Below are 26,385 nucleotides of genomic sequence, written 5' to 3' on the forward strand. Positions count from 1 at the left end.
CTTTTGGTCCTGGAAGAAATTCTTGAATTATTATTTTGATCATTTCCTCCCTTCTTAATTTTTGTTCTCTTTCTCTAGAATTCTGTTTGTAAACTGACTGGATGAATGAATGGGAAAAGTTTTCTGAGCACTCTGTAGCAAAAAGCTTATTAAGGAATGAACCACAGATTATCAGACCATATCTTTAAAGCTAAGTATTTTATTTTAAATTATCAAATTTTAAAACACACTCTTTCATTACAGCTTCCATTTATTGTAAAATGTAACACTGCTACTCTCATTTCAGGCAATACAAAAATACAGGAAGCACTGATTTTCTGTAGGCAGAAATCCCTGATTGAAGTCAGGCATTCCCTATTACTTTTGCTTTAGAATTCATTAAATGCCTAGCATGGACTTGGTATTGTGTATAATATTTGCACCACACTTTGCAAAATAGCCATTTCAGGTGTAGAAAAGTGTTTGTTTAAGGTAAAAAGATCTTTGCAGTCTTTTTTGGTTGGCATTAAACACCGCATTCTTCCCAGATCTATAAGAAAGAAATGTTTGCAGTCTTACCTGGAATCAAGGGAGGGACTCTCTCAAGGTTACTTTTCAATCTCTGTCTGTAATTATGGACGTCAGGAGAGAAAAAAAAAAGTCAGAAAAATAGGTCCCTAGTAGAGAAGCACTCAACAGGAACTAAACATCTGAACGTTTAGACAGGATTAAACTCTGACAGGGCTTATCAGCCACCCCCACACGACTGAAGTAGTTGGAAGTGAGGTTAGACTGGAGTCCAGATAAGCAAGTGAATCTACACCCCTACCTGACTCACCGGGCTGAGAAGCGCGGAGCCCTAGTAAGTCACCACCGCACGTCCTCAAAGGGCTTTCCGCGCAGGAAATGGCAGCTGCCACACCCACCCCGCTACCTCTGTCTGGTGTTTGGCGACTCCCGGAAGACGCGCCGATGGGACCAGGGGAGATTCCTCCTGGGTGGGAGGGTCCGCTGACTGGGTGTGAAGCTGCGGAGAGGAAATTTCCCCACAAGAAAACCTTTCCAACCTTGTGGGTTGGGGGGAGAGAAGAGAGCGCCCCTGGCTCACTTCCCCACTCCCAAGCCCCCGCCCGAGCCCCGCCGGTGTGGCACACGTCGTCTGGTCGCCACAAGGCGGAGATCTCGGGCCTGAGGCCGAGGCCGGAGCCTTGCTGGCAGGATCGCGGGCCAGTGGCCCTCATCCCCGCCTCGGCATCCGCCGCTGACGTCGCGTGAGAAGCCTGGGGAGGGAGGAGCTCCGAAAGGCGGGCTCGGGTGGCTGGCAGCGCCTGGGAGGGCCAGGTCGGAGAGAGGAAGCTCCTCCCCTGTGCGCCCCGCCGCCGCAGAGTTGACCAGTCTCTAGAAGAGAAGAGTCCGCTCCGGCTCCGGATAAGCAGCGGCTTGGCGTGCGCTGCGCGGAGAATGGACGGCCTCGTGACCTCATGTCCGGCAGGCTGTAGTGCCTGCCGAGCCGGCTCGCGCAGGGGGTGGAGCCGCGGGAGCGGCGGGCACTTCCGGAATCGATCGGCTGCTTGAGTGCCCGCGCCACCCGCTACCATGAACGAGGAGGCCATCTGCAGCGTCCTGCCCACCATCCCGTACCACAAGCTCGCCGACTTGCGCTACCTGAGCCGCGGCGCGTCCGGCACCGTGTCTTCTGCCCGCCACGCAGACTGGCGCGTTCGGGTGGCCGTGAAACACCTGCACATTCACAGCCCGCTGCTCGACAGGTAGGGCGCCCTGGCGGCTCCACCGCGGAGCCCCGAAATCTGCGTTCCCCACCCCACTGGCTCTAACCCCCGGCAAGCGGGCTCTGAAGCCCAAGCGACGGTGACCACTTGGGATCGGCCGCACACCTCGTCACCTCTAGGCAGCCGTTCAACGCTTGGGCTAACATGTTGGGGAGAGCAGGCTTCTCTGGAGATGCAGCAATCACGCTTCTTTTCACTGCCCTCTCCTTTTTTTCTTACTCCTGGGCCTCCTTTCTCCAGACACCAAAAATCAGCAATCACAGCCCAACTCTAAACGTCCTCTTTATTGAAGTTGGGTTCTGTTTGCTTTGTTTTTCCCTTTTTTTTTTTCTTTTTTGAAGTCGAATTCTAGGGCTGCACTGCCCAATAGGTAGCTCTTAGCCATAGGTGGCTATTAACTTTTTTTAAAAGTGGCTATTAGAAAATTTCAAATTGTATATGTGGTTCACATTATATTTTTATTGAACAGCACTGCTGTAGAGTCTGGGACACTTTGGTTTGGGCTTTTTGTTGTTTTTGGTTTACACATGTAGGCATGAAAGTTTAGATATCAGACTCAATTTAGTTTCTCCTCTTACCGTCACAGGGAAGGAAGCCTGTCTCTAGAGGAAACTTGTATTATTTTTGCTAACAATAAACTGAAATCAGAAAGCTGTTAAATGACCAAAACTTTTGAATGTCTCTCCCATCCTGGACCAAGTTTAGTGCAATGTCCAGATTTCAAGGGAAGGCTAGATTAGTTCCTGTTTCCAGAAAAACCTTTCAACCATATATATTAATCAGTGAGTCTAGTCACTAGTCTTGTGTATTTTCCTTCCAATAGGAATTTAACTAGGCCCTGCATTCAATTCTTAGTGAGTTAACATCCATGACTGCAACATTCTCCTCTCCTCCCCCTATATCTAAAGTGAAAATACATCATGCTAGATGCCTGATTAGCCAGAGGCTGTCAGTATCCAACAGCAGATAAATTCCTCAGCTTCAGCCCTGCTAATGGTATTGACTTTCATCTGCCTGTGGCTTTTACTTGCTCTCTTGCTATCAGGCTTGGATGGGCTAGATCTCACAGTATGTTTGAGACACCTCTAGAAATTGTTCCCGCTTCTTGTGTACCATAATCCTGATTTAGTGATATACAGGGTATATTTACCCTGGGTCTTGAATTCTGTGGAGCAATTACTGGGAAATTATGTGTATGTAGTCAACTTTGAAGGGTGGTGGTTGATTAGAGAGGGTAGATGTATTTTAGAATCAACTATTAAAATATGTGGAAATCTAGCACTGATGGACTCCTTAGGTATTTTAAAGGAGATTGATCCTCCCATTTTGGATGCTGCTTCTCAAGATTTTAATTTATCTAAGTTTTGTGCCATTTGGGGCCAAGAAATGAAGGGAGTTCCCTCTCGTGCTCATTAACAATTTCATCATCTAAAATTCTTCACTAAATCGGGTAGGAAATTAATTCTGCCGTCAAAGACGCCATAAGGACCAGTGCAACACTCTGGCATTACTGCATCACATTTTTTCTTCCACTTGTTTCCTAGAATGTTAACATTAGCTGTATTTATGTAGTCTGAGCATAGGACTGGGCTCTGCAGTTGACTCACAGGATGTCTTATGTCCTCACTTAATGAAGTGGGAATAACAGATACATGTACTTCTTGGGCTCTGGTGTGGATAATGTTTGCATTGTTCTTTGAGATCACAAAAGAAAACTAAGTTTATGTGCTGTAACATGTTCTTATTTTAGTGATTGGTGAATTATTCTCTGTAACCTGACTTCTGCCCATGAGAGGACCTTCCCCAGCAATCTCCCAACGCCTCATGAATAGGTGAGTCTGATAGGTTGTTCAAATACCTTGTGTAAACAGTGTAACTGTTTTGTAACTGAAATTTGTTATGGGTAATTTTGGTAATATGTCTGTAAAAGCTGTTTTACATTTTTATTTTTTTAATATAAAAACCTAGTTTTAAAGTGTTCTGGCTTTTTCTGTTTTCCCACTCATTCTTCCTGAAATCTGACTTCAAGAATTTTCCTTCTCTGATTAAGCAGTGAGTGGAAAAAACAAAGGCTTTAGCGGCCCACAATTGCAATTCAAATCTGACTCCAAATCTGCCACTTATTGTTGGCATGACCAATAGAAATTATTAATTTATGTGAGCCTTCGTGCTCTCATATATAAAGTAGGGATAATGAAACCAACTGTAGTAAAGTGGCCAACAAATAATAGGATCACAAGAGAAGGAAGAATGCATCATACTCTTCATGGGAGGGGGAATTAGTACATTAAGTATCAATAAGATATCCCCTAGCATGCCCTCTCTATAATTCTTTCTCAGAGTATCCAGGAACCTTCCCAGCAAAGGTGCTACTCAATAACTGTCTTGTTGACCTACATTTCATGAGGCAAATACAGACCTGTTTCAGCTTAGGAAATATAAATTTAATTAAAGCAGGTCTCACAAACTGGTAAAATGGGTTGCCTCACAGTTGGGATATTAAGTGGCTGAAGAGCAGGGAGAAGAAGAGAAACTCTTTATGCATTCTTGAAATTCTTGAATTTTGAAACATGTAAGTATATTACCTCTTCAAAACATAGATGACTAAGATGTTTTTGCTTTATTTTGCTTATTGTTTGTTTTTAAAGGAGGCTTCATAGTCTGGTCTGGAATGTCTGTTGCTTTTCTTATTTCAGCAGCCATTCATCAAGAGCTTGGGTGGTTTAAGCACCAACTAATCATCATTGTTTACCTAATAAGCTTCTCCTAGAGACAGTTCTCTTTCTATCACTGCTGCTACCAATACCAAATCATCCATGGAAAAAAATTGGTGACAAATGCAGTTCCCTTCATATATATGTACACACACACATACGTACACACACACATACATACACACACATATACACATATATATATGTATATACCTCCCTTAGTCAATCAGGTCAATCAGTCAGCCACCAGAGCCTGGGTATTCTATTCAGCTAGTGTTTTTCTTTCTATTTACACTGCAACCTTTATAGTTTCAGACTCTCATTGCTTCACATCTTAACTAGTATTATAATCTTCTAATACCTGGCTTTCAAACTCTACCTCCTTCTGCTGATCCTACACCTTGCTGCCAAGTTAATCATCCTAAAAGTTTGTTCCACTCCTGTCACTCCTGTGCTCAATAACCTGTAGTCACAACTCAGTGACTACCAAATCAAGTGTAAATGCTCTCACCTGGCTTTAAGGCTCTGAGATGAGGCCCTACCCTACCCTATTCACCTTCACTCCCTTTACACACGCTGTTACACATCCTGATTCATATTAAACAATTTGTCATTTTCCAGATATAGCCTGTACTTTAACTTCCTTGAGTTAATTTGATACACATCTATTAGACAAATTCTGTGTGCCAGGTACTGTTCCAGATCCTGGGGAGACACAGATGAAAAAGAAAGGCAAAATCTCTCCCAGCTTGGAGAGGGACCACATATCTTGGATGCCCTTTTTCCAGTGGTTGAAATTCTATCCATCCTTAAGATACTGTTGACATCTCTCTCTAAAGGCTGTAGCAACTCCCTTAGCCCAGATTTACTAGTTCTCTGAGCTCCCTATATTTATTTATTTATTTGCTTGCTTATTTACTTGTTTTTGATGGCGCTTATCATATTCTGCCTTATATTTTAAGTATTTGGTTTTCTTTTTTTATTTGCTTTTCTTATTTTTTAACTTTATTGAGGAATAATTGACAAATATAATCGTATATATTTAAAGTGCAAAACATGATTATTTGCTATACATATACATCATCATGGAATAATTACCAATATCAATATAATTAACACATCCAAAGACATACAAGTGACCAATAGGTATATGAAAAGGTGCTCAACATCACTAATCATTGGAGAAGTGTAAATCAAGACCACAGTGAGTACTTATTTTTCTTAAAACGATTTCTGGACAGTTTGAGGTCACAGACTATGTGTTTTGTTTTTTGGTTTTTTTAAACTTACTAGTCTCCATAATGCTGAGCACAGTTCTTTATTCATAATAAATGTTCAATATTTATTTGTTTTATGAATGAAAAATCAAATGAACCTGGGATCCAGAGTTAGCCCAGGGATCCATTATAAGCATTTACCTGTTCTCAGTGTCCTTTTCCTGTGTTCCAGTATATAATTTCTAAGCATTATTGACCCTTATGCAACTATTATCATCTAGTCATTAAAATCTACAACATTTAAGTGTTTTAATATTCAGGATATTTAGAAAATTTTTACATGGTATGCAACCATAAAATTTAATATAATAGTCTAATCAAATGTGATCATTTTAATACAACATAAACTTAATGTAATTAGTTCAAGCACCTATCATTCTAATATAGACTTTATAAACTTAAACATGGTATTCTTTCCCTTTCCTGAGAAGAGTACAATAATAATCTGTATGTAGCACTTTTTTCTGTCAGTGGCTTATACAGGTATTTTGGTCTCTAAACAGACCTATGGAATATATAGGGTAGATATTATCCCAACTTTAAACACGAAGAAACTAAGAGAAGCTGCATAATTTACATGAGGTCAAAAGCTAATGAATGAAAAAATCCAGGATTAATTAATATTTATGGGCTTGATAATTGTGTATTTTTCCTTACTTTGAAATAATTACACATTTTCTTTCTTTAGTGAAAGAAATGATGTCTTAAGAGAAGCTGAAATTTTACACAAAGCTAGATTTAGTTACATTCTTCCAATTTTGGGAATTTGCAATGAGCCTGAATTTTGGGGAATAGTTACTGAATACATGCCAAATGGGTCATTAAATGAACTCCTACATAGGGTAAGTATTATACATTTTCAGTCGTTATAATTCTGTTATTCAACCTATATAGTACTTTCGTTTTACAAATGATCAGATTATTTGGGGATATATAGATGAATCAAAATAAGAATAATGAAAAACTTCACCATTTATGGCTTCTTTTGTGTTGTTAAAAATACTGTGGGGCTTCCCTGGTGGCACAGTGGTTGAGAGTCCGCCTGCGGATGCAGGGGACATGGGTTCGTGCCCCAGTCCGGGAGGATCCCACATGCCGCGGAGCGGCTGGGCCCGTGAGCCATGGCCGCTGAGCCTGCGCGTCCGGAGCCTGTGCTCCGCAACGGGAGAGGCCGCAACGGTGAAAGGCCCGGGTACCGCAAAAACAAAACAAAACAAAAAAATACTGTGGAGTCAGACCCTGCATTCTAAGTGACCTAGATTATTTTGCTTAGGTTACTGTTCCTGAGGTTTACATTGAATTCGAATATCCACATGTATATATATGTAAGAGAGGAACAGGAGAGAGAAAAGAAAAACTCTGCACACCATACAATTTATTGTTAGTTTAAGCCAGATTTCATTTTATGTTAAAGACAATGTAGGGTTCAAATTAAATGTTAATAATACCAGTTCATAAAGTTCTGAATTAATAGACCAAATAAATCTGAGTATCAAATACATGAGCTTTTCCAATAATAGACAATGGCATGAGCCATGTACCTTTTTCCCAAGGTATCAGTTATCTGGCTTTAATTGTGAATCCCATCAGTAAATAGATACGGCCCGGTTGTGGGGGGTGTCCAAAATATGTGTATCCATCTATTGTTGTTTGCTTGCTCTCATATTACTAAGATTATCTCTAGCCTGCAGTTTCTGTCAAGAAATATTTTTAAAGAACTCGGTCTCTTTTGTGAGGGGTGCTTTAGTTAAAACTGAGTAGTAACATAATCTGTAAAATCTAGTCACTGAACACTCCTAAATTCTGATACATCACAGTGATCTATAAGCAAACAAGAGAGAATGGGTGCCACTGTCACCACTCATGGAGTGACTTCCTCTTTATTTCGGGATACAACACATTCTGTTTGTGACAGGACCATCTGAAACAAGGGCAGAGTAAAGTAACTAGTGTCAGTGTATAAGATTTGTGTAACCAACGCAGCAAGTAAGATACAAATACTAATTAAACACAGTTTCCTTTTGTTAAATGGGTATAAGCATAAATTCTACTGTTGTCTTCCCATACCCCAGCACCACAGTAGATGCTCTGGTACCCAAATTTGGAGCCCATTAGAAATTCTAGAGCCTCCTACAGGGGGATTGCTGACTCCTGGAAGGAATCATAAAATACATAGTGAGCACTCATCTACCTTCCTCTCCATGATCAAAAGCTTCCATATAGCACTATACTGCAGAGAGGCCTTGTTACTTCTTTAAACTATATAATTTTCAGAAAAAGTTACCTTTTTAAAGATTAAAAGATTCAGTTACTCAAGGGGATGGGAATCTGTGTATACAAGAGGAAGTAATGTTGAACATTTGTGTTTTGTGTTTCTTTCGGTGTCCTGTATTATTAGGTCAGGATTTATCTTGAAGCACGTTCCCCCAACCTCACAAAAGATTATTGAAAAAAATCAAAATACTATGTAAAGACAAGTATTTTGAGCCACTCCCCTGCCAAGTTAGTTAATCAATGAACTATAAGCTGACCCATTTGCAGAAAAAAAATTCTTAACAACAGTTTTGAGCTCAGTGGAAGCATACTTTTTCATATTATTTAGTAAAATGTACCCAGTGGCATGGTCCCTGATGATTCATAGTTGGATATTCCCAAATTATCTAATTTTTCTGAGTATGTTCATTCTCCTGGGAAGCTGTATTAACTTTTATGTTCAGAAAACATTTAAGAAAGTTCAGATGACTGTCACTTGTAAGTACCAGGAAATAGAAAACATTACATTTTTAATGTTTCTATGTTATATATACTTAGAAATGAAGATGATTTTTGTCTCCTTCACAAAAGCAAAACTCCCAAATGCTAATTTTTCAAGCTGAAATGCAAGTAAATATATGATTTAAAAATATGAAGTATTAATGCTTAGTAAGTAAATATATTATGGTCATAATTTTAATTGATGCAGTGGTTATCATCGTAATAAAGTATGGTTTTATATTAATAGGAAACTTAAAATATAAATTTTGAATAGAAACAAAGTGTGTGTGTGTGTGTGTGTGTGTGTACACATTCATGGGCACAAGTTATTTGATAAGAAGCCATAGAATGGGAAGATGGGTATGAGTATAAATATATGTCTGGGTATTATACAGATAAAAAATAATTTAAAACTGTCTCAACTGAAGAAAGACCCCATACCATGTAGTTGCATTACCAGTATAAACTAAAAGGAAATATCAGTACTGTAAAGTCATTATTTTCTCTAATAATTGAGGAAAGTAAGATACAAGGATGTTAAATAACGTCAAATTGATAATATAAGAAAATGAGTATTTTTTGCCCTGAATTTAATTATACCAGATATTTAGTTTAATACTATATTTCCTCATGGAATATTTCATTTTCTAAGTGGAAATAAATTTGGCCACTAATTTTAGTTTTGTTTCTTTCCACATATATGAAGAAAAATGAATATCCTGATGTTCCTTGGCCATTAGGATTTCGTATTCTGCATGAAATTGCACTAGGTGTAAATGACCTGCACAATATGAATCCTCCTCTACTTCATCATGACCTGAAGACTCAGAATATCTTATTAGATAATGAATTTCACGTTAAGGTAGTTACTTTTTTAAAAAAAAAAAGCTTATCTGCATCCTTGTGTTTAATAGTTTTAAAGACTTTTTAGTTATTTCTTCTATCTTACCAATTTAATATCTCTGCCTTTTCCATAGCCCCTAATTCAGTGCCACTTCTTCCTGCTGCAGTGAGTTAGTTATTCCTAGACTACAGACATTGGTAAAATTATGGTTCAAAATACAGTCATTCTATTCTTAATTTAAATTGTCGATTATACCTTTGTTAACTTTTTATTTTGAAATTATTATAGATTCATAGATGGTTGCAAAGATAATACAAAGGAGTCCCATGTACCCTTCACCCAATTTCTGCCAGTGGTTACATCACATATAATTATAGTACTATTTCAGGACCAGGAATTTGGCATTAGTACAATGCATGTATATAGTTCTGTATCACTTTATCATGTGTAAATTTGTGTAACCACCACAGCAATCAAGATATAGCACTACTCTGTCACAAGAAAGATATCACTTATGCTACCCCTTTATAGTCATACCTTCTCCCCTCCATCATACCTAACTACTGTCAACCACTAACCTGTCTTCCATCTCTATAATTTTGTCATTTCGAGAATACTACATGAATGGAATCATACAGTGTGTGATATTGTGAGACTGCTTTGTTCACTTAGCATAATGCCTTTGAGATCCATTTAAGTTGTTGCTTGTGTCAACAGTTGGTTCCTTTTTCATTGGTGAATAGTATTCCATGGTATGGGTGTACAAAAGTTGTTTAACCATTCAGCTGTTGAGAGATATTTTGGTTATTTTTAGTCTTTGGCAATTACAATAAAGCTCCTATGAACAGTCCTGTGCAACTTTTTGAACAAACGTAAGTTTTCATTCCTCCTAGATGAATGCCCAAGAGTGTAACTGCTTGGTCATATGGTAAGCATATGTTTAGCTTTTTAAGAAACTACCTAGCTACTTTCCACAGTGGCTGTACCGTTGTATATTCCACCAGCAATGTATGAAAGACCCAGCTTTTCTGCACCCTCACCAGCATTTGGTATTATCATAGTTTTTTATTCTAGCATTCTAATAGATGTATAGTGATATAGCACCATGGTCTTAATTTTCATTTTCCTATAATGTTGAATATTGTTATTTATTTATTTGCCATCTCTATATCCTTTTCAGTGAAACATCTCTTCATATCTTAAGACCATTTTCTACTTGGATTCTTTGCTTTTATACTATTGGGTTTTAAGAGTTCTGTATATTTTTTAGATATAAGTCCTTAATCAGATATGTAGTTTGCAAAAATTTTCTGCCAATCCAAAGTTTGTTCTTTTCATCCTTTTAACAGGGTCTTTCACAGAGCAAAAGTTGTAATTTATTTCTTTTATGATCATGCTTCTGCTGTCGTGTCTAAGCACTCTTCACGAAGCCACAGGTATTGCAGATTTACTTCTATGTTATCTTCTAAAAGTTCCATAGATTTATGTTTTACATTTAAATCTGTGATCTGTTTTGAATTAATTTTTTGCATAAAGCATAAGATTTAGATACCTAAAGGCACCAGAGCAGTAGTGATTTCAGTTACCCTATATGTAACTGATGACAGCAAATAAAAAGTAGTTGCTGAGAAATTAATACTAAATGTAACTCACTTTATTTTTACATAGTATTTTGCTACACTTCAAATAATATACATAATTGAAGATTATTATAAGTATCCAAAAATGTTCAAATAAGTAATAAGGAAGTTGGAACAATAGAAAAATAAATATAAAAAGTGTGAGAAAAGTTAAGTGAAAAAATAAACCTTTATTGAAGGCACTCCCTCTGCCTAGAATAAAATGGAAGGAAAAGGAAGAGAGAAGCAAGCTGCTGCCTCAATACTACTTAAAAAAAAAAGACAAATCTATTACATCAGTTATAGAACCATACAGGTAGAAGTGACCTATTCTAGTCCCCTAATCAGCTGGTCCTCTGAATCCTCACTACAACAATCCCTCATCTCCCAAGGCAGTTACCCTGTGACAAGAGAGTGTTTAAGCTCCGTAACTGAATGACTGTGACATTTTTTTATGCGATCAGTCAAAACTCCTTCTCTGTTGCTTCCACTCATCGGTCCTAGTGATAAAGTGAGTTCAAAGTCCAATTTTATTTCCACCTGACAGTCCTTCTGAGATTTGAAGTTAGCTATAATCCCCTTACTTCTCACATACACTTTTCCCTTATACACATCTTTAGTTTCTTCAGCCAATTTCCTTATTACATAGGTTTTAATCCCAGGTGCTATCTAGATGCATCTGTGTTTAAATCTCTCTTAAATTTTGATCCTCAAAACTAATCAAAGTACCCATATATACCTAACACAAGTTTGTGTGGCCAACACATTAGTGAGGTCAAACAAACCAAAATGTCAGAGTTTGGAGCAGAGAAAGGTTTATTGCAGGGCCAAGCAAGGAGAAGAGGTAGCTCATGCTGAAAAAACCCTAACTACCCAAAGGGTTTCAGCAAAGCATTTTTAAAGGCAAGGTGAGGAAGGGACACACCTTGGGTATGTGGTCAGCTCTTGCACAAATTCTCTGATTGGTTGATGGTGGTCAATCCTTAGGTGCTAGAAGGTCTGGGGATTACGTGCCCATGATCATCAAGTAGTTAATTTCTTCCATTTGTTGGTGGTTTTAGCATCTGAAAAAAATCAGGAAATATGCATCAGATACTATTATCTAGGTACTTTAGAGAGGAGCTAAAGCAGTAGATATGTGGGGGGAGGTCTGTCCCAGGAAGGCCTCATAGGGTCCTGGTCAGTTACACCCTTGATGTGGTGTGATAAATGTAGAATCGTCCTTAAATACTTTACTTCGTATTCATAGTTCCTTACTAATTCGTCTTTTGGGGGGCAGTCCTATAACAACATTCAAGTTGGGCTCAGTGTCAACAAGAAACACTGAGAGGTTTTCTTTCTTTTTTTTTTTTTAATGTATTGTTAATTAAGTCATGTCTCCTTGTCATGTACTTCACAGGATATTTTCTGGACATCATCAAAGTTTATCTTGTTAGATTTGGGTGATAACTTCAGCTCTTAAGACCTCTTTGAACGTTTTTTCTGTAGCCCAAGGATTTTTAACTTTGTCCTCCAGCTTTGTGTCATCTTCAAATTTAATTAGCTGCTTTTTTGTATCTTCAAGTCATGATTAACTATTAAGCAGTACAGAGCTCAAATCAGAGCTACACAACATGGTCTGAAAACCTCCTTTCAGGTCAATATCAATCCTTTTATTAATTAGGGCTTTTGGAGAATAAGCATTCATTTTGTTTGGAATATTCCTAAAAGAGCTGTTATACAGCCCATATTTCTCCATTTTTTCCCATTAGAATATTACAAAAGTCCTTGCTTGACTGCTTTCCCAGGTGTCCTTGTTACCAAGTCCAAGTTCATACTGCTCACTGCAGGACAGGGCCAGTAAATCAACAGACGAGGTGTTGGGGCAAGGAATAGCAACTTTATTCAGAAAGCCGGTAGACCAAGAAGATGGTGGACTAGTGTCCCAAAGAACCACCTTACCCCAGCTAGAATTCAGACTAAAAGGGGAGAGGGTGTGGTTGGTTGTTGCAAATTTCTTGGACTCCTTTGTTTTTGCAGCAGTCCATGTAGGTCAGATCTTGATGTTCCTGTAAACGTCCAACAAGACAAATGTAATTGTCTGTTCTGTAACTTTTTATCTCTGTATGAATAGAAAAGTGTTATACCCTTAAAGGTCAGAGCCTTGAGAATGGGCTGTCTTGTATATTTCAGGCTATAGGCAACCTTCTTAACTTGTAGCAAAAGCAATAGAATACGAAGGTTAAAGTAAAAGAAACAGATCCAATATGGAGTCAGATTTATTCTTCCTTGTTACATACTCATGACTTACTCCCTTTCCTTTTCTTCCTCATTATCAGAGTGGCTTTCCCTGACAACCTGCCTAGTTCCTCTGTATCCTCATACCTTGATTAATGCTTCTCCATAGTATTTTTCACCATCTTACAGAACATTTTTTATTAATATGTTTATTGACCGTCTTCCCCAATTATAATATAATAAGCTTCACAAAGACTAAAATGTAGTCTGTTTTATTCACTGCCACCTGCTTAGCATATGCCGTATAGAAGCATTCAATAAGTAGTTGTTGAATGAACAAATGAATGAATTCCAGATCTTCTATATATACCCGATAGGTCTGATAATTTAATAGTCAAGGATATTATTAAAGTACCTCAGAATGTTTTATAATATACAAACTGTTTTAACGTTTACTCTTTGACAGTAGTACTACTGACAAAAAAGGAAATGAAGTCTGTCATTCCTTTATTAAGTATTTGTGGAGCAACAGTGTTGTGCTAGACATCCCAAGTACTTGGGATATGTCGCATGAGGTCTGAAATTGATCACTGGGCTAATATAATTTTTCATTAGTTCTTTCTGGCTCTTTTATCAATTACTCATAAAGTAACCCTTTCATTAAATTTTTAAACCTGGGATTAAGGGTAGTCTCTGCCAATATATAGATTTGCAAAATCAATATTATTTTCCCTTTTTAAAAATCAGAATGACATTTGCTTTTCTCGTATCCTGTAATACCTTTCCATCACCATGGAGGTATTTGCGAGTATTCTAACTAAACCTGAAATATATGTAAAATGACCTGAGATTTGTACTTTATAAACTTTTCAACCTCCTTGGACTTTATTTTCTTCATCTCAGTCCAGAAACTATTCTTGATACAGAAAACAGAAGCAAAGTAATAGGTGATGATGATCCCTACTTTCTCTTTTTCATTGATCAGTAGGGTACCCATGGTCTTTCTTTGAAATAAATAGAATTTAAAATAGTTTGGCTTTGTGTGTTTTTTTTTAACTTTTATTAGCTTTAACACATACAAAACTGTGACCTTTCTAATACTATTCTTACAAATTATGATACTCTTTTATATGCATCTTCTGTGTCTCTACTTTTTATTTTATAAATGTCCCTTAAAAGTCAAAGTTTATCAGTGATTCATGAAAAAGTAACAGTTACCTGATCTACCTATCTTCTTGGAAGGGCCTTTAAATGAAGTGCAAAAAATCTTTTAAAATACTTAATGAAATGAAATGGAAACACACCTTGCTACAGTTTTTTGAAGTAAATTTTTATACTGGAATGCTAACCAGAAACATAGTATCTAAAAGAAAAACATATACTACCAATTAAGATCAACCAGGACTTTTCTACTTTAAAAAGAATACATTCAATTTGTTTATCTGCTGGTCAGTATCAATTAGTGCACCTTAAATACAAATGAACCTGTGGTAGGCTTATTTGAAATAAATGTTTATATGTACCATGTTTGATTTCTCAGCTATTCTGTCCATCATGTGTGGAACTTCTAAGAATACTTAAAGTTATTCCTCATAGCTTCTTACTGATAACTTTATAAATTTACAGACATGGATAGTATTATATAAATGAAAATAGCTATTCTGGTAGGGTAATAAGATTATGGATGAGTTTTATGAATAGTGTGTTTTAATTTCCTCTAGTTTTTTAATCTTTTTTTAAATTGAAGTATAGTTGATTTACAATATTATGTTAGTTTCAGGTGTACAGCAAAGTGATTCAGTTTTATATTTTTTTCAGATTATTTTCCTTTATAGGTTATTTTGAGATACTAAATATAGTTTCCTGTGCTAATACAGTAAATTCTTGTTGCTTTTATCATCTTTTTTAGCTAAAAAGAACCTTTACCTTTGAAATGCATGTTAATATCTTGTATAGAATAGAAAAGTTCCTATCCTCTGTCTTCATTGCTGAATGATACCAGGACCCTCAAGAAATCGTGGAACTTGTATTCCTCTCATCATATTCTTCACTTTTTTTTCTTCTCTGGAAGATCCAAATTTAATGAATCGTGTCTTTGGTATATGGTGTTTGTAATAGAGAAGGGGGACAAATATGGTTCCATGTGAAAGCCAAACTAAATTAGCTGATAAAGGGAATTCTGATTAAGTTTTCTAGGTGAGATTTAAGAACATAGATGAAGACCTTAGGTGAAGTGAAAGGAGCACATAAGGAAGCAAGCTCAGAATACATTTTCTCCAGCACTGTATTCAAACCAGTATTTAGCCCAGTAGTTTGCAATTTGTGGGTCAGGTATAAGATGGACCACATCCCAGTTTTTGGGTTTTTTTTTAACATTTCTCACTGTGGCACAGAAATAAACTTTGCTTCTCATAGTAATGCTTATTATCCTAGCAGATGTGCAGCTGGAGGACTGTTTTTGCTTTTAGAGAATGAGTGGGAGGAATAAGAGTTTGTAGTGGCAAGTAGAAGTAAGTAGGATATACGGTTCCCCAGAGTCTTAATACCACCTCAAAGTGTATTAAAGGCCCTGAAACTATGTACTGTGCTTATTAGTATTGTATGAATAAGAGCAATCTTTAGAGGCTTATTCCCATGTACAAAACATTAATAATACTAACACACAGGGGTCATTTACTATGTGTCAGATACTGTTCTGAGTGCTTCACTTAGAATAACTAGTTTAATATCCTCAGTACAACCCTGTGTTATGTTATTATCCCCAGTTTAAAGATGGGTAATCTGAGGCACAGAGAAATTAGAAAACTTGTCCAAGGTTGCACAGCTAATTAAGGGGTAGAAGTGGAATGTAAATCTAAGTAATCAAGGCTCTAGAACCCATGTTCCAGAACACATATTATATTGCCTTTAGAAATCAATCCAGCTTATCTTCATGTAGTGGCACCATGTTTCCTCTTGGTCTTTTCTAATTATTTTTCTTAGACTTACCCTTTTATTATGATAATGTATGAAAGATTCATATAGGCTACCCCCTCCCTTTTTGGAGTGGAGCCATAATTTTTTTTAATCTCAAATTCATCTAAACACTAAATAACTTATTTCTTCTCTTAAAGCTAGTGAACATTTTAAGAGTTAAATGATTGAACCACAAATGGTGTGCTGGATAGAGCTCGAGCTATTCCACTCTGTTGACTCCTAAATTGTGCCGTGTGAAGGTCTAAGTGATTTAAATGTCTTCAGAGTTTTCCTATACTCTTTTGTTCACTAAATATTGTTTCTGTTCTTACATTTTTGTCTCCCTTTTAAAAAAAACATTGGAACGTTTTAGATAGTTATAAGATATTGTGTATTGATAGCATCTGCACAAAATTTACAAGTGAAGTAAAACTGTAAAGGACATATCAAAAGTACAGAATGTTTGTCACTGATAATGCTTTAGGCACTCCTTGTCATGGACATAAATATGTTTTTTTACTCTTTTTTTTTTTTTTTTTTTTTTGGTGGTACGCCAGCCTCTCACTGTCGTGGCCTCTCCCCTTGCAGAGCACAGGCTCCGGACGCGCAGGCCCAGCGGCCATGGCTCACGTGCCCAGCCGCTCCGCGGCACGTGGGATCCTCCCGGACCGGGGCACGAACCCGCGTCCCCCGCATCAGCAGGAGGACTCTCAACCACTGCGCCACCAGGGAAGCCCATAAATATGTTTTATATGCTAACTATACTATTGTTAACAGATATTCTTTTAGTGGTAGGCATAAATCATATAATAATGAGTTATACTATATTGGAATTTTACTTATTTCAAAATTTAAGGATACTATTTTTAGCACATTATAAATAAGAACATATAAACCTGAGTTGTAAACAATACCCAGTGACAATCGTATTAGATATGACTAGTTTAGCAGTTTTGTGAGGCATAGGTAAATTTTGAAAGCACATGATATAAAGCTACTTGTCACAAAAAGTGAAGTGTATATACTCATTCAGAATAAAAGGCAAAAATACTCCTGTTTAAGTTTCCAAAACTTAGTCTCTTAAAATTTGTAATATTATGCTGAACTTCAAGTCAGTTTATATTGCTTTTAGAGTTGTTGGGTTCAGCACTATGGAATCCAATTTGTTAAGAAACTAATAGACTATTATAGAAATAAAATATTAATATATATAGCATTTACTCTGGTCTCATGTCTAAATATAATAAATATAAACAAAAACAATTCTTGAATTTTTTTAAAGAGAAAATTTAAAAATTCAATTACTCTTTTCCCTTCCAGATTGCAGATCTTGGCTTATCAAAATGGCGCATGATGTCCCTCTCACAATCACGAAGTAGTAAATCTGCACCAGAAGGAGGGACAATTATCTATATGCCACCTGAAAACTATGAACCTGGACAAAAATCAAGGGCTACTATCAAGCATGATATATACAGGTACAGCATGTTACTTTTGCTCAGAGTTAACCTTGTCTAAAAAACAAGATTAATCAATCCGAATTTTGAAGCTACATTTTAAAAGTATGATTTTTATGCTTCTCTCATAAGCGTGGTGAAAATAAATTAGAGACAGTGGTTAATGTTTTTCATATTAAAGATGCCTTGCTTTGGGAGTTCCCTGGTGGCCTAGTGGTTAGGATCCCGGTTTTCACTGCCGTGGCCCAGGTTCAGTCCCTGGTCAGGGAACTGAGATCCCACAAGCTGTGTGGTGCAGCCAAAAAAAAAAATTAAAAATTAAAAATGTGAAAATAAAGATGCCTTACTTTTTTTTTTAATATTTATTTACTTATTTATTTGGTTGCGGCGGTGGGCTCCTTAGTTGCGGCACATGGGCTCCTGGGTTGCAGCATGCAGGCTCCTCAGTTGCAGAATGCATGTGGGATCTGGTTCTCTGACCAGGGATCAAACTCGTACCCCCTGCATTGGGAGCATGGAGTCTTAACCACTGCGCCACCAGGGAAGTCCTGATGCCTCGCCTTAAGCTACTTTTACATCCTTAAAAATTATTAAAGCATATCTTGTTGTCCTATCAATTTATAATATTCAAGGGTTTTTATCATATGTGACCTTGATAGGGGGAGGGAAACAGTGCAGTTAACATTTAACACTACCAAAAGAGACAGTACTTACACCAGAAAAAGAGTCAATAGAATAGGGCTACATGAGACAGCCTTTTTTATTGCTCTTTATTTTGTGTGAATAATAGAATCATGTAATTAAAGGGCATAGCTTATCTAGGTGTTAAAGAATCATCCACAAGTTATCCTTGCCTATAACTTCAAGTTCTTATTACAGTAATTTCCTAATTTTTCAAATTGAATTAATTCCCTTTCAAAACAAAACTGTATATGAATATTCATCATCTTGGTTCTATATAGTGATTCTTTAAGCAGCATTTCACTACATTATTACTTTAAAAAATGGTATCTCACAGTCAGCTTTTAAAATCAGTACCATTTTAGTTTATTATGAATAGTTTATAAAGTACTATATGTATATTTTTATCTTAAACAGCTATGCAGTTATCACATGGGAAGTCTTATCTAGAAAACAGCCTTTTGAAGGTAAGTGTACTTTGACTTCCTTATTCTAGGTGACATCATATTGGTAAGTCATACTCAGAACTATCTGAATAAAGATCACTTATTTTAAATCTGCCTAACAGTCATTTTGTGGAAAACACACTAGAAAAACAACAATTTGTCACTGTGAATCCACTGTATGATGGAAAGTACTGGATTAAGGATCAGAAAAATGTGTAGATTCTTCTTGTTCTGATAGTAATTAACTCTATTATAAGCCACTAAATCTCTTAAGTCCTCATTTTTTTTATCTGCAAAATAAGAATTTTGAATTCTTATTTCTAAGATTCATTCCAGCTATAAAATCGTTTGTATGAAAATTTAACTAGTGCTTCTTCTAAAGACCAGCAAATACTGAAGAATACTTTTAAAATTTTCTGATAATATTGTCTCTTTCTTTATTTTGAGGTTCATTTAGGTCAGTTTGCTGTGTAACAACCTCAGAATCTCAGTAGTTTACAAACTAAATATTTATTTTTCATTCACGTTGGGTTATTAGTTGCTATGGCCCTTCTTGGCTCTGCTAGGTTCTGCTCAGCTCTGCTGAGCTCTGTTTTACTCTGCTCTCTTCATACTCCATTGGCCAAATCAAATCACATGGCCAAGCCCAGAATTAAAGAGGTGAAGATATAAACTCCTCCCACGAGAGGCAGCAAGTCTGGCAATAGCTGGGATCTAAATATTCCTTTGACAGAAAGGGAAGTAATGAATTATTCCTAAGCTTTTAAGATTCCCTCATGTTCATTTGGTTGGCTTTAGAATGTATTTAATATATTAAATCATAATATATTTCTAATGAATGAAATATATTTGTTTTGACAGAAGTCACCAATCCTTTGCAGATTATGTATAGTGTGTCACAAGGACATCGACCTGACACTAATGAAGAAAGTTTGCCATTTGATATACCTCATCGAGCACTTATGATCTCTCTAATAGAAAGTGGATGGGCACAAAATCCAGATAAAAGACCGTCTTTCTTAAGTTAGTGTACAGTTTTAATCTGGGCCTTTTGAATTACAAAAATAACAAATACACTGTAAATAAAATATTCCTTGAACAACTACGAAAGTTAGCTGACAAGCTCAAAGTTTTTTTTTTCTAATTCAAAGTTGTTTTTATTTTATGAGATGAGATTGAAGTGGTAAGGAGAGACTGTTGACTATCATCATAAAAAGGTTAGAAATTTATTCCAAGTACAATGGAAAGCCATTAAAGTGAGTTTTTCAGGGAAATAACATGATTAAATTTAAGTTTAGGAGATATCACTCACTGCTATGTATAAAATTGATTGGAGAAGGGCAAGAGTAGAATTTCCAGACCAATCCTGGAGATCGAAAAATCAGATAGAATTAAGATTTATTTCAGAAGTAGAATGAATCATCACCTAAATGTAAACATAGAAGAAAATCTTCATGATCTTGGGTTAAGCAAAGAGCTCTTATATATGACATCAGAAACAAGACCTATTAAAAAAATTCTTTGATAATTGAACTTCAAAAAAATTGAAAAATTTTACACTTCAGAAGATGCTATAGAAAATGAAAAGACAAGCTGTAGACTGGGAATCTTCTTTCCAACTAAAAAAAGAAAACCAAATATATTTTCCATTCAAAACTTATGTCTAGTGCTCATCAGCATTGTATTTAAAAAAAATCAAAAGTTGCTATAATAATGGACTAACATCTTATCTCTTATCTCCCAGAACCATGTAATAGGGTGTGTGTGTGTGTGTGTGTGTGTGTGTGTGTGTGTATGTGTATATATATGTACATATATGTGTGTATGTATTGGCTTGGCCAAAAAGTTTGTTTGGCTTCTTCTATAAGATCTTACAAAAACCTGTACGAACTTTTTGGCCATCCCAATACATATCTCCTTTGTCCCCAGTGCCACTTCCAAACTATAATTTCTTCTCCATTCCCTAAAGACTCTAGCTCTTCTGAAGATCATGCCATTAGGCAGTACTTCTCTACAAACTTCCTGGTTTTTCCCTATTGTTCATTGCAGAACAATGGCTTTTGGCTTACTTACTTCTACATCCTGCATTGATCAGTGCTGCTGAATATTTGAGAGGAGCGCTCTGCGGATCTCTGGAGTTCTCTGTCTGTGTACTTCTCCTCTTCGGTGCTCTGTCCTATAAACTCTATCTGCCTCCGTCTACCCTAACTCCCAGCCCTGTCTCTTCAACTCTGAGCTTCCTCTGGGCCCCACCTTACTTCTCTACCCTGTAGTATAGCTGGAAACTCTCCGAAGGCAGTAAGCTTGGGTAGTCAGGCTGTCATAAGGCTGACCTCAGTTGTTTCCTATCACTTAGAGATCACTGTCCTTTGTTGCCTGATATCTAGTGTCTTGAAAACCACTGTTTCATGCATTTTGTCTGGCTAATGGTTGCTTAAGGCAGGAGGGTGAATTGGTCCTTGTTTCTTCATCTTGGCCAGAAATGGAATTCATTGGTTTCTCTTTAAATTAATGGCTAAAACTAGGCACTAAACTCTACTTAGCAATTCTGTTATGTTTCTCAAATACATCTACTATTCCATTCTCATATATCACCTGTTGTTAAGTTGTGGTGCAGAGACCTCTGGAGGTGGGGTTGGTTCCTGAGACTTTTCTAAGTGGTTCACAAAATCAAAACTTTTCAAAATAATAAATATTAAGGTATTATTTTCCCTTTTTACTCTCATCCTCTGGAAAAATCTTTCCAGAGACTAAATTAAGTATGATGATATCATTGCTCCAACGGATAATGGAATGTGTTTTCATTTACTCTGATGTGTTAAAATTTTCTGTTTTAATCTAATGTAGTAAATATCAATAGATATGACCAACGTATACAACAGCTCTTAATAATTTTGAAGAGTTCTGAGACCCAAAAGTTTGCAAATTACAGACTTAGATGATCATCTTGTACTACTGTAGGAGATGCATAAGTCCCATACTTCATGTTTCCAAAGTGAAGGTGAAATTCCATTTCAATCCCTAAGAAGGAAAGCATGGGAGGAACATTTCTAGTCCTATCTGCCCCTCAGCACTCCTCCTCCTCATTTGTTAGTTTTAGAGAAAAAGCAAGCGTACTCATCTAGTCCCTTCTCAGTTTTCTCCTCCTTTTAGAAGTAAGCTTGTCTAAAGGATGCACACATTTTGTGCTTCCCCATATGGAAGCAGGTGAGGCCTGTAGCTGAGTGAGTAAAACTGTCAACTGAAGGGACAAAGTGTTACTAAGCCCATATGCTACAGATCTAAAAAGGGACAGATTCCAATTAGCTTTATCAGTAATAAAGGTGATGTTTTGATCATCATCTCTCATTATTGTGTGGCTTTTCTTAATAGATTCTGAACTTAGGAAGACAAGACAGGGGTAATGCATATTGTACCTTATCTTCCCTTCTTAAACCTCCTACACCCTATGTTCTGTATTTCTTTTGAGCATTGAGAAAGTAGAAACCATGAGAGAGAACTCCCTTGTAGTTCCACTACCAGATCTATAAACTTAGTTGTACTTGACCTGTCTTTCCTGCTTTATCTCTTTTACAGTGGGAAAAAAGTGTTCTTACACAATTGTAAACAGTATTACTTGTGCTCTGGATGCCATTCCCTTACTCTCTTCAGCATTCTGTTCTTTATATTCTCTCTCTGCTCTTGCATTGCCAATCTCTGCCTGTCTACTGGATCGTTCATCTGTCATACAGATCTATGCTATTATTATATCCTGTCTTTATATAGGAAAAAAATTCTTGACCCCATATCATCCTTCAGCTACCACCTCATTTTTCTACTCCCATTTAGATCTAAACACCTTGTAGGAATTGTCCATACTTATTGTCTCTACTTCTTCACCTCTAATTCAATTTTTAACAAACTTACATCAGTCTTCTGTTTTCATATCTCCACTAAAGCTGCATTTGTTCAAGTTACCAAGGATGGCAATTTTGGAAAATACTGCTTATCTTACTTGGCCTCTCAGCAGATTAGATATGGCTGACTCTTCCCTCCTTGAAACGTTCCCTCTGATACCTTAAAAGACACAAGAGACCATACTCCCTATTATCCTCTCTTCCTCTACCTCTTTTTTTCTTCCTCTGCTCAATTTCTAACTGTTGGAATGCCTCAGAGCTCTAATATGGGTCCTTTACTGTTTGCCATCTGTACTTTCCCCCTAGATGATCCAGACCAGATCATGGCTTTTATACCATCTATATGTTAGTGATGCTCAGTTTTATATCTAGAGCCCTGGCCTCTCCCTTAAGCAACAGGTCCATATATTATTGTAGTAATAGTGGTAATTATGATTGTTTCTACTCATTGGCTATTATGAATCATGCTGCTATGACTGTTCATGTGCAAGTCTGTGTGTGAACATATATGTTTTCATTTCTCTCAGGTAACTACCTGAGTGGAATTGCTTGGTGGTATGGTTGTATGGGGACTAGTGCCTGTGTTCTGGTGGATGAGGCTGGATCTTGTCTTTCTGGTGGGCAGGTCCACGTCTGGTGGTGTGTTTTGGCGTGTCTGTGGACTCATTATTATTTGAGGCAGCCTCTGTGCTAATGGGTGGGGTTGTGTTCCTGTCTTGCTAGTTGTTTGGCATAGAATGTCCAGCACTGTAGCTTGGTAGTCATTGAGTGAAGCTGGGTGCTTGTGTTCAGATGGAGATCTCTGGGAGATTTTTGCCATTTGATATTATGTGGAGCTGGGAGGTCTCTTGTGGACCAGTGTCCTGAAGTTGGCTCTCCCACCTCAGAGGCACAGCACTGACTCCTGGCTGCAGCACCAAGAGCCTTTCATCCACGCAGCTCACAAGAAAAGGGAGAAAAATTAGAAAGAAAGAATTAGTAGAAGTACAAAGAAAGGAGGGAGGGAGGAAGGAAGGAAGAAAGGAAGAAAAAAGAAAGAAGATAAAATGAAATAAAATAAGATAAAATATAATAAAGTTATTAAAATAAAAAAAATTATTAAGAGAAAAAAAAACGGACGGATACAACCCTAGGACAAATGGTGGAAGCAAAGCTATACAGACAAAATCTCACACAGAAGCATACACATACACACTCACAAAAAGAGGAAAAGTGGAAAAAATCATAAATCATGCTCTCAAAGTCCACCTCCTGAATTTGGGATGATTGGTTGTCTAAAGGAGGGAAGGAAGGAAACAAAGAATGAAGATAAAGTAAAATAAAGTTATTAAAATAAAAAGTAATTATTAAGAATAAAATTTAAAAAAAAAACAGACGGATAGAACCCTAGGACAAATGGTGGAAGCAAAGCTATACAGGCAAAATCTCACAGAGAAGCATACACATACACACTCACAAAAAGAGGTAAAGGGGAAAAAAATGATAAATCTTGCTCTCAAAGTCCACCTCCTCAATTTGGAATGATTCGTTTTCTATTCATGTATTCCACAGATGCAGGGTACATCAAGTTGATTGTGGAGCTTTAATCCGCTGCTTCTGAGGCTGCTGGGAGAGATTTCCCTTTCTCTTCTTTGTTCTCACAGCTCCCAGGTGCTCATATTTGGATTTGGCCCCGCATCTACATGTAGGTCGCCGGAGGACATCTGTTCTTCGCTCAGACAGGACGGGGTTAAAGGAGGAGCTGATTCGGGGGCTCTGGCTCTCTCAGGCCGGGGGGAGGGAGGGGCACCGAGGGCAGGGCGAGCCTGTGGCGCCACAGGCCGACGTGACGTTGCACCAGCCTGAGGCGCGCCGTGCGTTCTCCCGGGAAGTTGTCCCTGGATCCCGGGAACCTGGCAGTGGCGGGCTGCACAGGCTCCCCGGAAGAGGGGTGTGGATAGTGACCTGTGCTCACACACAGGCTTCTTGGTGGCGGCAGCAACAGCCTTAGCGTCTCATGCCCGTCTCTGGGTTCCGCGCTTTCATCTGCAGCTCGCGCCCGTCTCTGGAGCTCCTTTAAGCAGCGCTCTTAATCCCCGCACCAGGAAACAAAGAGGGAAGAAAAAGTCTCTTGCCTCTTCGGCAGCTCCAGACTTTGCCCCAGACTCCCTCCAGGCCAGCCGTGGCATGCTAAATCCCTGCAGGCTGTGTTCACGCAGCCAAACCCAGTCCTCTCCCTGCGCTCCAACCAAAGCCCGAGCCTCAGCTCCCAGCCCCACCCACCCCGGCCGGGGAGAAGAGAAACCTCTCGGGCTGGTTAGTGCCAGTCGGCACTGATCTTCTGTGCGGGAATCTCTCCACTTTGCCCCCCGCACCCCTGTTGCTGTGCTCTCCTCCGTGGCTCCGAAGGTTTCCCCCTCCACCACCCACAGTCTCTGCCCTCGAAGGGGCTTCCTAGTGTGTGGAAACCTTTCCTCCTTCACAGCTCCCTCCCACTGGTGCAGGTCCCGTTCCTATCCTTTTGTCTCTGTTTATTCTTTTTTCTTGTGCCCTACCCAGGTACGTGGGGGGTTTCTTGCCTTTTGGGAGGTCTGAGGTCTTCTGCCAGCGTTCAGTAGGTGTTCTGTAGGAGTTGTTCCACGTGTAGATGTATTTCTGGTGTATCTGTGGTGAGGAAGGTGATCTCCCCATCTTACCATTCCACCATATTCCCGGAAGCCCTTTGGCAACTTTTAAAAGTGAAAAAGACAACTGCGGTTGAACACAAAAGGAAAAAATGGGACTTCCCTGTTGGCGCAGTGGTTGAGAGTCCGCCTGCTGATGCAGGGGACATGGGTTCGTGCCCCGGTCTGGGTAGATCCCACATGCCGTGGAGTGGCTGGTCCTGTGAGGCATGGCCACTAAGCCTGCGCATTCGGTGCCTGTGCTCCACAATGGGAGAGGTCACAACAGTGAGAGGCCCACGTACTGCAAAAAAAAACCAAAAAACAAAATGGATGAATAGCAGAATAACTGAGGCAGAAGAATGGATAAGTGACCTGGAAGATAAAGTAGTGGAAATAACTACTACAGAGCAGAATAAAGAAAAAACAATGAAAATAACTTAGGACAGTCCCAGACACCTCTGGGACAACATTAAATTCACTAACATTCGAATTATAGGGGTTCAAGAAGTAGAAGAGAAAAAGAAAGGGACTGAGAAAGTATTTGAAGAGATTATAGTTGAAAACTTCCCTAATGTGGGAAAGGAAATAGTTAATCAACTCTAGGAAGCACAGAGAGTCTCATGCAGGATAAATCCAAGGAGAAATACGCCAAGACACGTATTAATCAAACTGCCAAAAATTAAATATAAAGAAAAATTATTGAAAGCAGCAAGGGAAAAGCAAAAATAACATACAAGGGAATCCCAATAAGGTTAACAGCTGATCTTTCAGCAGAAACTCTGCAAGCCAGAAGGGACTGGCAGGACATATTTAAAGTGATGAAGGAGAAAAACCTGCAACCAAGATTACTCTACCCTGCAAGGATCTCATTCAGGTTTGATGGAGAAATGAAAACATTTACAGACAAGCAAAAGCTGAGAGAGTTCAGCACTACCAAACCAGCTTTACAACAAATGCTAAAGGAACTTCTCTAGGCAAGAGAAGGAAAAGACCTATAATACCCAACGCAAAACAATTAAGTAAATGGGAATAGGAACATGCATATCGATAACTACCTTAAATGTAAATGGATTAAATCCTCCAACCAAAAGACACAGACTGGATGAATGGA

General features: G+C 38.1%; 2 protein-coding genes across 6 annotated transcripts in view; one reads left to right on the plus strand and one right to left on the minus strand.

The window, feature by feature from the left end:
* The window catches only part of LOC115850684 (DPEP2 neighbor protein-like), a 34,386-nt gene extending 32,932 nt beyond the window's left edge, over positions 1–1,454 (minus strand). For all 4 annotated transcript variants that reach the window (XM_070044054.1, XM_070044053.1, XM_070044052.1 and 1 more), the window contains exon 1: positions 559–1,454. The gene's annotated coding sequence lies outside the window, so the exon portion shown is untranslated. The remainder of the gene's footprint in view (positions 1–558) is intronic.
* On the plus strand, positions 1,281–25,595 carry LOC132593696 (receptor-interacting serine/threonine-protein kinase 2-like). 2 transcript variants are annotated; one of them, XM_060286917.1, is made up of 7 exons: positions 1,281–1,748; positions 6,449–6,602; positions 9,221–9,376; positions 17,470–17,627; positions 18,705–18,754; positions 19,595–19,756; positions 24,181–24,406. In XM_060286917.1, exons 1-7 carry the CDS (start codon positions 1,576–1,578, stop codon positions 24,213–24,215), a joined length of 888 nt encoding a protein of 295 aa, XP_060142900.1. In that variant the 5' UTR covers positions 1,281–1,575; the 3' UTR covers positions 24,216–24,406. The 2 variants fall into 2 exon arrangements, with proteins under 2 accessions (XP_060142900.1, XP_060142899.1); XM_060286916.2 differs by lacking the exons at positions 1,281–1,748; positions 9,221–9,376; positions 19,595–19,756 and adding an exon at positions 3,520–3,601 and having other exon boundaries at positions 24,273–25,595.
* Positions 25,596–26,385: the final 790 nt, after the last annotated feature.

The sequence above is a fragment of the Globicephala melas genome, chromosome 17 (genome assembly GCF_963455315.2).
Source record: "Globicephala melas chromosome 17, mGloMel1.2, whole genome shotgun sequence".
In the NCBI taxonomy this organism is placed as follows: Eukaryota; Metazoa; Chordata; class Mammalia; order Artiodactyla; family Delphinidae; genus Globicephala; species Globicephala melas.